The 11686-nt window shown below is 38.8% G+C and overlaps 1 protein-coding gene across 5 annotated transcripts in view; it reads left to right on the top strand.

The window, feature by feature from the left end:
- Positions 1-1036: 1036 nt before the first annotated feature.
- The window catches only part of Pde1a (phosphodiesterase 1A), a 288051-nt gene continuing 277401 nt past the window's right edge, over positions 1037-11686 (top strand). The window contains exons 1-2 of one of the 5 annotated variants that reach the window (XM_028884593.2): positions 1037-1054; positions 1763-1873. In XM_028884593.2, coding sequence (XP_028740426.1) covers positions 1773-1873 — 101 coding nt within the window. In that variant the 5' untranslated portion in view covers positions 1037-1054; positions 1763-1772. Of the gene's footprint in view, positions 1055-1105; positions 1124-1313; positions 1541-1762; positions 1874-11686 lie in introns of those variants that run through there. The other 4 variants (XM_028884590.2, XM_028884591.2, XM_028884592.2 and 1 more) reach the window with 4 other exon arrangements.

Raw genomic sequence — 11686 nt, 5'->3', positions numbered from 1 at the left:
TAAGATAATAAAGGAAGGTACAGTGAAGGTGAAATTGTGACCTCTGGAGCAAAGATAAACTTGCTTGGACAACTCTGACAGCCACTCATAGAAGTAAGTTTGAGTGTAGAAAGCTGCATGACAACTGGTGACATTAAGTTTGAGTGAGTTCTGGAAAATACCTCTTTTGAGAGAATTGAGTTCTGGAAAATGACTTTTTTTTTTTTGAGAGAGAGAAGAAAACTGAAGCTTGCTTGAGTTAACATCCTTTCATTTATAAACTAGAAGGCATTTTCTGTAGTTTTGCAAGTGTCCTTTTTATATTCATATCGCAGCTTTGATTATTAGATAACATCAATGACTTTTGACAGAAACACATTTTTAACTGGAAATTTCCTGCCAATAAAACAATCACACTCACTTTAAAGAACAGGTTTTAAAATCCAGAGCATTTGTTTCTGTTTTCTCAACAGTAATGTAGGAATGTCACCTACCTTACAGCTTTCTAAAAGGCTGTATGTATGAAGTCCTGATAACAGTGCCTACACATTGAAATCCTCACTAAATTTTGGATATTATTACCTGTCTTTGGATACCTGAAGCCTCAAGACACTGGACAATGGGCAAGCCTTCTTGGACGAATGAACAAAATTGCATGTGAGACACCAAATAAGAAGAGACAAGACTTGGGAGGATATTTTTTCTTAGCAGTTTGCAGAGAGCAACAGATATTATGGAGCTCTGCTCAGGGTCTGTGCTTGTTTCAAAGAAAGCTTGCCATGTGTTGGAAGCTTGGCAGACAATCAGTGCTAATTCCTTTTATGTCCACTTTCTCTCGTTTTTCTCTTAACATGCACAAACACCACAACATCAGTTTCTCTAATCTTTCCTCTCACTGTCTACACACACACACACACACACACACACACACACACACACACACACACATTCACACTCATTTCATTTTATTTCGTTTTTAATCCTCCAAGGATTCACAGAGCAGGCTGAATGCAGCTGCCAGTGTTTTCCCTGGTTAAATTGGCAGTTACCCACTGTGTAGAGTTGCTAGGAGAAGGTGAATAAGCATGATTACAGCATCCCTTGATGGACACACTCTCTTAATAACAACCTGTGGAGCCCTGGGGTCTGTCTTCTGCATGGCTCTATGTGTTATTTTTCTCCCCGTTTGTCATTAATATTGGCGGCGTTTGATGGTGGAGTCTGCTATATTTTTAAGTGTCGCTTCCAGATCAATTAAGAGACAAAAGCCTTGGTATTTAAACAGGCACTTTCTTCTCAGGGCGGTGCTGCTGTGTACCACTTCCTACCATCTGTTTTCATATTACATCCTGCTCTCCTTCAGCTGCTAGAGGGGAATTCAGCTTCTTGTGGAGCGCGAAAGTCATTCACGTTTCTCTCATGCATAATAGAGCTCGTAAACTGTAGGAATTCTGATGTGCTTCTGTGCACGCCACAGTAACAGATGAGCTGCTTGGAGGACAGAATGAGCAGTCGGTCAGTAGTACAGTAGCAGCTCACATGTGCGGAGTGCTCCTGTGAGGTCAGAGCATCTGTTTATACTGCTGTCCGCTTGAGGGGGATGATGTGAGCAGGGATATGCCTGTCAAAGTCGACAGCAGTTCTGGCAGAGGCTTCTCTCAGCTTTGCGCCTCCGAACTGTTTTGATAGATAAGAGATGCTATTGTGTAATGCTTGAGATTTGTAATGGACTGAGGAATGCTTGTTCTAGCGGCTGAAACTGTCTGTAACTGTGTTGTCCTAGGAACATCATCATGGGGTCTACTGATACGGACATCGAAGACCTGGAAAACGCCACTTACAAGTATCTCATTGGGGAACAGACCGAGAAGATGTGGCAACGCCTGAAAGGAATGTGAGTAAGCTCTCTGTTTGGTCTCATGTTATGCTCCCCCTGCCCTGCAACAAAAATCTGACCATTAGCATCAGTAACTGTGGGTGCTTACCTGACCATTAATGTGAGTAACTGTGGGTTCTTACCTGACTTTGAGATTTAGTATTTCCTTGTACAATTTTTCTCTTGAAAACTAAAATGTGCCCATATCAGCTACCAACTTGTTGAAAGCAAATAGTTTTTCTGTACCTGTGTGTTTTGTGTAAAGTAAGGCAAGGCTCTGAGAAATCACTTACCGGTTTCACTCCAGGGCTTTTGGTCCTCATTGAATGCATTGTTTAGATGTGTGCTTTAGATATGCACAGAAGGGAGGAAAGCAGCTTGCTTGGTCTTTCCTCATCAAAATAATCTCTTCCAGGTAAGAAGAGCGATAATAAGATGGAGATGTCTTTCTTTAGAAAACAAAGACAGGATTAATACAACAATAAACAACTTTACCCCTCAGTGCTTATTCATTGCTGGTTAAACTAATTTTTTTTTAAAATATATATATATATATATATATATATATATATATATATATATTTTATTTTACAATACCATTCAGTTCTACATATCAGCCATGGGTTCCCCTATTCTCCCCCCTCCCACCTCCTCCCCTTACCCCCAGCCTACCCCCCATTCCCACCTCGGGAGGACTTGTCCTAAACTAATATTTTAATATGAAAATTACCTATGTGGTAAAACAGTATGAAAAGCATATCAAACATATTGGAGCTTTGGTTTAAGTTAACCCGTTCAGTTCTTCTAAGTGCAGAATTGCTTTCCAGCGGACTGTCTGGGACTCTTAACAACATGGATGGGGATGTGTAATTATGCCAAGCAGGGCTTGTAATGACCTGAATCAACTTTGAGTCCCTTGTTATCACCTTGCTCTTGACCCCACCCGCACCCCCTCACCAGTGTGTGTGAGTTCTGGCCAGTGTTTCAAAACGGCACTGTTTATATGCTTTGTTTTAATTACATCACAGTTGTAAAATCTGATCTAACATTTGGATAAAAACATTAATATTTATAGGCCATTGGAATTTCTTAATGTGTTTGCATATCTTAAAATGAAGTGCAGCATTAGCTTTACAAAGACAGCTGAAGGACTACCATGTTCCATGGACAAGAGGCTGTGTAGGATTCCTGTTTTTTAATGCTGTTACACATTCACACAGTTCATGAATGTCAGTATAAGCCTGATGTCACTGCTTTTATAAAGAACAACTATATCAAATTTGTTTAGAAGTCCAAATCCTCTCTCCTTTTCTCCATTTGGACATACTGAATTTTGCCTGTATACTTCAACTGTGCTCTCAGTGTGTACATATTTTCCATTACTTGGAGCAATCCACGGTGCCGCAGTGCCTAGTATAAACGCACCCCAATAGTGCCACAACAGTTAGCAGAGAATAACTTTTAAAAAGGAAGCCATATTTACAGCATTTGAATGAAACAGAAAAATCTGTTCCAAAGATTCACTAGAGATTTAGAAGGCAGATTCTCTAGAGAAACAAATAATCCTGTCAAAACAGATAGCAGTTCACAAATTAATTAGCATAGATGCAAATTAATCATTAACAGTCGTCAGATGATTTGTGCTCTAACCTAATGAGTGGATGAACAGCTGCTCTGGGGAGCTATAACTGAGATCACAACCTATTTTAGATTCTTCCTTTACAGGACAGGATGTTTTGTTTGCTCTGGGTATATTGTATTTCCATAGTTACTCTAATACATAAAGATGCACAGTGGTGACTTTATGCATATGTCTTCAAACAGTTAGGAAATTAATTCTGTTGTTTCCCCAACATTTTGGAGGAAAGTTATCTGACTTTTTACTTTATCATTTGATACCAGTTTCAGAGGAGTGTGATGTGGTCCCTCAACAGCAGAGCTTCGTGAGTTGACAGTAGAGTATATCTATATCTATATCTATATGCTGTATTACTTTGGAACCATAGCTACACAGAATTACTTAATGATCTCTAGCCAGTTTTGTTTTTAAAAACCATTCTTACCTACTAAAGTGACTCAGTGCTCTTGTATTTAAGCATGAAGAAATTTGCATTTAGGTTCTATCATTTTACCTTGTACTTTGACTTAAGACATTTTCAGTATTCCAGGCTTAGGCTTGTCAAAGCAAGAAGCTCTAAGTTTAAAAATCTGCATGACTAATGACAAGCAAATTGTTTAATTATGGTCTTTTGTGTAGTCTGGATTCAATGCAGTGATGTGCGGGACTTCCCATTCCCTTGATGAAATGCCTCACATCTTTAAAACGCAATACTGATTCAAGCAGAATTTAATTTCATTAGGATTGCTCCTAGGATTCCACTTTTAAGTGCTTGCAATGAAAATTCTGCTACTCATGATGCTATTAAGCAATTTAAATTTTTTTTTATTATTGATTAAATAGTCTGAGCTATGGCTATTAGATAGTTATTTGGAAATAATTTTTTTTTTGTCCCCAACTTTAGAAACTCATTGATGTTTTTCAGCAGGCTATTTTTAATTTGGCTTATAATATGTACATTTTAAGGTTATATTCAAGTGGAGATGAAAATAAGTGAAATGTTTATCCATGCAACATGAAAAACACAAGCCACTACAGACAGATACTTGGAAAGTCTTTCATAGGGATTTTTATATAGTACAATATTTTAGACATACACACACACACACACACACACACACACACACACACACACACACACACACGCTGCTGTATAGCCCAGCTTGCCCTCAAACTTATAATTCTCCTGCCTCATTCTCTCTGAGGTTTGGATTGCAGGTGTATACCACCATGTACCTGGTTCCTATGTCCTTTGAGTACATAGAAATAATTTTAAAAGTTTGTAACACACATGGAAAATATTAATCTAAATTAAGTGTCAATATCGCTAGACCACTTAGCTCATTTCTTTCATTAATCTTTTTAGTGTGTGTGGTGTTCATGTGGGTGTGTGCAAGTATGTGAATGCATATATGTGTGAATGCATATAAGTGTGCATGCACGTGGATACCAGAGGTCAATCAATGCTCTCATCTTCCTCATTCACTTCTCAGCTTGTTTTTTGAGATCAGGTCTCTCACTGAACTTGGAGCTTACTAATTGAGCTAGACTAGCTGATGAGCAAACCACCTGGATCCACTTATCTCTGCCTCCCCAGTTCTAGGACAACAGGCAGGCAGCCACGCACCTGGCTTTTTCCACTGGTGTTGGAAATAGCCAAACCTAGGTCCTTGTGTTTACATGACAAGCACATTACCAGCAGAACCATCTCCCAACCCCCATTCATTAATCTTTCTAAGTTTTTTCATTCAATATTTGAAGAACAGTATAAGCTTATATGACTCCCAATTTCTTATTTCCTTTAAGAGCAAAGGTGAAATAGTTTTCTATCCCCATTCTCATAAAGACTTCCTCTGATTTTTCAGTCAGCATTTTTTTTTTAACCATTTTCAATTCATTTGTTTCCACTGATCATCTTTGATTGTGGAAATATCAGCAATAACTGTGACATCAGGTCCTTCATAAACTGTAATTGGAAATCATCATATACTTTTCTGTAAGTTATTATTAGCTTAGGACTTAGACATCTTCCTACTTCTTATACCATTTCACCAACAGATTCAATTCCTTGTCCAGAAGTTCCATGTGATTCTGGAACCTCAGCTGAATCTTACGTATTAAGGACTAAGTTATCTACCCATTGGTTTTGCAGAGACTGATAATTTATGGATTCTGTCTGAAAAGTTGACTTGAAAGTCCTATATTCTTTCAATTAGTGGCATTATTTATTTATTTTTTTTGTTTTGGAAATAATGCTTTTTTGTGTCTTGATACTAAAGTGCCTTCCTTGTCCACTGGTACCCACAACTGTGCTGTACACGGGTAGCAACAATAGCTCTGCCGTTCCCAGTGAGTGCCACTCTTCCAAGGATTCAGTCCAACAGGTAAAGCATTTCTGGAAACTTGACCACATGGAGTTTTCAGTGAAAATCATGTGAAGTTGACAGATAAACCAACCAATAATAAATGTCTCATTTCACTCAGTTGTTCAACAGAAGTGAAGACAATCTGAACTCCTCAAAACCATAAACCTATGAAAATTAAACACTCACCTTCAGGTCATATGAGTGTAGGATTAGAACCAGCCAGGCTTTCAATAATCATTTCATGTCGGATTGCTGATGTTATCTGTATTGCCACACGTCTCTCTCATCTTTGCCAATGTCTAGATATTCAGATGTGGGATTGGGAACGTGATGAAATTGAAGACCATTGAGCTAAGCCTCCTCTACTTCTCGCTTTAATGGTAAATATCAATTATCAGCAGTGAAGGGTAACTATAGGGCGGTAGGAAGGGAGTTACAGTGGAAGAACTCTATTATTCTTTACTTCTAATTAACTCACTTGCTGAAGAAGGCCGTCTGATGTATAGTTCTTGTAGGAAGTTGCCCAGGCCCCACTTCTCAGATGTAAATATGCAGTGCATATTTAAACAAGGCAAAGACTGTAACTGGCAAGAGGTATCAGCACCATATTCCTGAACTGGAATTATACTTTAAGATAAAGCAGCTTCATAGACAAGACAAAAGATCCTTTAAATCTCCTGCTTAAACCTATTACAGCTCCTCCTGTTCACACTTCAAGGTTCTGCATCATCCACGGGGTCTCTGCGTGCCTGTTCCATGTTAGGAGTTCCCTTTCATGCCTCCCTTTTCTGATTCCCTCCCAACCAGATCTGAGGTTGACTCTAAGAAAGGCTGGAGACCACCTTTGCTAATGTTAATAAGCATCTTTCCTCAGTCAGCGCAGCTTGCTCTTGCTCCCCTGACTGTACAGGGGCTGTTTCCATATAGTGACCTCACAGTGTTTCTGCATGTGGTAGGTGGTAGGGAGCAGGAAGACAAGAGTGTATCCTGCAGGACTCAGGCGATTCCTTCATCAGGAGGATCTATTCTGCTTCAGTGCCAACAGAGACCTTATTGGGAAATACTCAACATCTCTGCTTAAATTTTACTTATACAGAAAATCCTTCCAGACTTTCTATTTTAGGCTGCCTTGGGTTCATGAAATAACCTAAACTTCATTTTGTATTCCAAAATCTACCTTCTCTTAGGGATCATGGCTTTTGGGTGCAATTGCCAAGTTCACTTTACTTGTTTTGTTCTTGGATTCCCAGAACCCGGCACAGTATTGACTCTAAGAGAATTACAACATAAGCCAGATTGCTTCATACACAGTTGGAGTTGGAGACAGAGTCACAGCTAGAATAGGGATGTGGAAGATAGAAGACAGCAAAGTTTGCTTTTCATATATTAGTTGCTAGAACTGTGAAGGTGTAATATGTTCACTGTCTTATGTGTCCTCATAAATGTTTCTAAGAGATAACTCTCCCAAATTAGTTACCCACATATTTGGTGAAGCATGAATTTGAACATAGGCCTACTTGGCCTGAAAGATTATATTCACCCTTTCTTCTAAAACCAACAAGCAATCAAACAAAGACATTCTCAGAATAGTTATCCAGAAACATCACCAGAAAATGATGTAGAAAGGTACTTTTAAAACAGTCCCCAGATCTCTTGGTAGATGGACTAGGTCCCATCACAGGGTCCCACATTTCCTAATCTCTAGTACTTGTGTACGTTATCCTACCTAGAAATCAGGATTAAGGCAGCATATGGGGTTAAGGGTTCCAAATAACTGATTCTCAAATAGGTCTCTTATCCTGATCACCCAGGTGAACCCCATGTGGTCACAGAAGTTCTTGAAAATGTAATCAAAACAGAAGAGGGGGTCAGAGTGGGCACAGTGAGAAAAGGGCTAGCTTGTGAATCCCAGCACTAAAAATGGACAAATCAGGCCATGTGCCAAGGAACACGGGTATCTCAAGAAAGTAGAACATGAAGCCTTCCAGAGTCTTCAGGAAGAATGCAGTCCTGCTAATGCAGTGAAAACTGACCTCAGATTTATGACATTCCAAATAGAATATAATATATCCTGTGTATTTTTTAAGATACTGGGTTTTGTGATAAATTTGTTATAGTAGCAGCAAGAAACTAGAATATATCTCCTATACTAGAATAACAATGCTTAATAAATATGACCATTCTTCTTCTTTCCTTTGCCATACTCCCCACCAGCCACACACAGTTAGGGGTGTAGAACAACGGTCTATGATACATTGGAGCTGGGCAGTCTTGACCCTTTGCCACCTAATGACCCCCCATACTTCTATCTTGCCTGGCTTACATGCCCAACCATCAGTTTCTTGCCATGCTTAAATGTGAGAGTACACAGTACATTAAATTTCAAGTGTTATAAGCAAATACTTACATATTTCTTGGGGATTGTTGATAAATCTGTCCTCATTATTACATTGTTAAGTATGCAACTATTTAATGTAGTCCTCAATTGAATCTCCTTAAAAATTCGTATTTTAGCCATGAGACTAACTTGGTTTGGAGAAAAATCACCTCACTATTCTTACTTTAGAGTATATATTTAAAGTTGTAAATCTCAGTTTGGGGATAACATTTTATTATTGTCTATGGAATAAATGTTCATTTGGCAGGATTAAGATAGCAAGCTGTTATTTCTTATACTATCTTTTTTTCTTAGTCAGATGGCATGAAAATGTTATTGATTTCTCTGAACTTCACTTTTCTTACCTGTAAAACCTCATTATTTTGATCATCATTCATTTACTCATTCGGTGAATGTCCAATCACATTCTGTGTAAGGCTCCTGTTAGACACAGGGGCTTATTTCTAGTAGAGAAAACAAACAACAGAACAATGAGAAGACGAATTAAACAAAACAAGTTAGCCTACGGTGAGAAATAGCCTGTGAACATGTACCAAAGTTCCTTTATAGAGGACTTTTGGATGATCACCGTTGATTTCTCTCAGGGGACTTTCCAAGTGAGACAGGAAAAAGCAATATGTAGGATGTTCGTATATGAGAGGGCCCATAAATGACACTGCCAATCCCTCTTGAAGTCCGTTATCTGGTGAGGGGTAGACTTAGGAGTCCAGTCAATGGAGATCAAAATGTAAGTTTTAATGTAATAAAATATTCATTGGATTTGGTGTGCAGCTTACTGTGTTGGAGGGCCTCTGACTGCTTCTCTCTCCCCAAATATAGACCATGAAAAATCTCTCCTCCCAAATCGACCTCATGACCTGGAACAGATGAGACTTCACTTTCTCCAAGCATAAATTTTTCCCCATATACTTAGAAGGAAAAATTCAGTCTCCAGGCCCAGCTGTGTCCACAATGTTTCGTCCAAACAGGTGCTTTTACTCACTGCAAAGCAGAAAAGAGGTCCAGGAAGCGTTTCTAGTGAAAAGGGCTTCGACGTAGAGGAAAGTGCTAGCAGCTAATGCTTTCATACCCTGAGACCAAGGCAACAACATTTACATAAAGTATGTCACTGCAGCATAGCACATATACACAGAAGGCCTTTAAGACACGGTTATCATTAATAATCCCGCAACACTTATCCTTCAATGCATGCCATCCCTACTAATCACTAACTCTTCTCCATGTTGACTTATTTTTCAATATCTTAGTGTTTCATATATAAATTGGAAATAATTCCTATCTTACAGATGTTGAAGAGTTTAATCAATAATTATAAATTCATTTAATAATATCTAAAATCCCATAAACTTTAGCAGTTAAAATTATTGTTGCTAATTTTTCTTACTGAGCCAGATTTTTTTTGAGGTAATTGTCACTATGTAATATAGGCTGGCTTCAAACTTGCAATATTTCTGCCTATATATACTAAGTACTAAGATTACAGGTGCATGCCCTCATGCATGGTTCCAAAATTTTGTTTCTTTTTGATTTTTTTTATTTCATATAGGAGATTTTCTAGTTGTTTTACATATCAGCCATGGATTCCCCTGTCCTCCCTCCTCCCACCCCCCAGCCTTAGCCCCCAATCCACCCCCCATTCCCACCTCTTCCAAGGCAAGGTCTCCCCTGGGGAGTCAGCCTGGCCTGGTACTTTTGTTATGAGAATAAGTAGGCAGAATAAAGTGGTCAATATAAGAAAGCTCTCTTTTAGCTCGGCAGACCTTATCTCATAGGAGTCCCCCCCGCCCCAGTATGTTAAAATTGAAACTTGAAGGAATTGTGTTCCCTTGAGTCTGAAGCTAGGGGTTTCCGGGGAGAAAGCTGAGAAGGAGTTGGCCTTGAGAGTTCCATGAGGGGAAGAATGTCTTGATGGTTGCTTCAACATCCCTTCATTCTTTAAAGTGGAGTTGGGTCTTTCTGGTCATGTACGGCTTCAGACTAGACAGATTTCCTGCATTACAGGTTTGCAATGAGTCGATTTCTTGCCAACAGCTGTGATGTCCCATGTCCAGTCCTTTTCTGCACATTTGAGAGAATGTCACAAAATCATCATGCTTCTAGATTTTGTCCTGTAGTATATTCCAATCAGCCAGTCAAATGCTAGGTATGGTTAACTATAGTTAAGAAAGTAAAAATAGAGGCTGGGAGATGGCTCGGTGCTTAAAGTCTTTGGCCAAGCAAGCATAAGAACCACAGTTTGGAGCCTTGGACTCTATGTACAGTGCTAGATGGGAATGGAACCCACTCGTAAGTCAAGCCTTGGAAGGTGAAGGCAGGTGGATCCTGAAAGCAAACCAGATAGTGAGACTAGTTGTATCAGCGAGCTCTCAGTTTGAATGAAGGACTCAGACTCAATGAACAAGGTTGAAAAGTGACAGAGAATGATTCCCAGCATCAACCTTGAGCCTCCATATGCATGTACCTACACACATGCAAACATGCACACACACATGCAAACATACACACACATACAGAAACAAAAGAAAACCAAAGGACACAAAAATGCTAATGAGTCCTTGGGAGTATAAAAATGAAGTATTCTATTTTGGCTTCTCCTTTAAGCTGTATTCTCTTGAAGCTGTTTAAAGATTTATTTTATATCTTATAAAATATTAAAAGATGGGTTTTACTAAATAGGACTTGCATGCTCAAGGATGCAGATAATTTTTTTGTAGGCAAATTTTTGATATTCATAGTTATTCAAATAAATTTATAATGGGTCATGAAAAACTAATTTCTAAGCACCAAAGTCTTCAGGAGAAGAAAAAATAGATCTTAATTAAACTGTGTGTGAGGGCTGGGATGTGACTCAATGGTTGAGTGCTTGTATAGGAAGAATGAGGTCTTGGGGCCAATCTCATGAGCATGCCTACCAAGGAATGCTCCTGAAACAGGTCCCAGGTAATTATGATGAAAATCAAAATAAATTTATTAGGAAAGACACTGTGTTGATTCTCTTTTGACCTACTTAAGACTGGACTTTCCAAGTATTAGTTCAACTCAAGAACAAGATGAGGAGAAACTGTACAACTTCAGGATTGACCCCACTTCTGATGAAAATATCTCAAAATCACCTCAGAGTTGAGTTATAGAAATAATCATACCTAGAAAGTTTTTGTGCCTTTCACTGTCTGAAACATTTTTTTTAAAAAGATTTTCATTGTGTATGTTCATTTTACCCAGTATACAAGGGCAAGTTCATGTAAATGTATGGCATGTTCATGCAAATATACATGGCACATTGAACACACTCGGAAATGGTTTTCTTTTGATACATATGTCTCAGAATAATCATTTCCAGTTTTTTTTCTACTGAGAAAACTGGGTCCCCAAGCATGGCCACTTGCTTACTGCTTCATGGTTAGTAGGGAAGAGCTAGATTCCCAGGCCCATACTTAGCCCATTTAACA

This window comes from Peromyscus leucopus, chromosome 4 (assembly GCF_004664715.2).
Source record: "Peromyscus leucopus breed LL Stock chromosome 4, UCI_PerLeu_2.1, whole genome shotgun sequence".
NCBI lineage: Eukaryota > Metazoa > Chordata > Mammalia > Rodentia > Cricetidae > Peromyscus > Peromyscus leucopus.
This window is presented reverse-complemented; position numbering and strand designations above follow the sequence as displayed.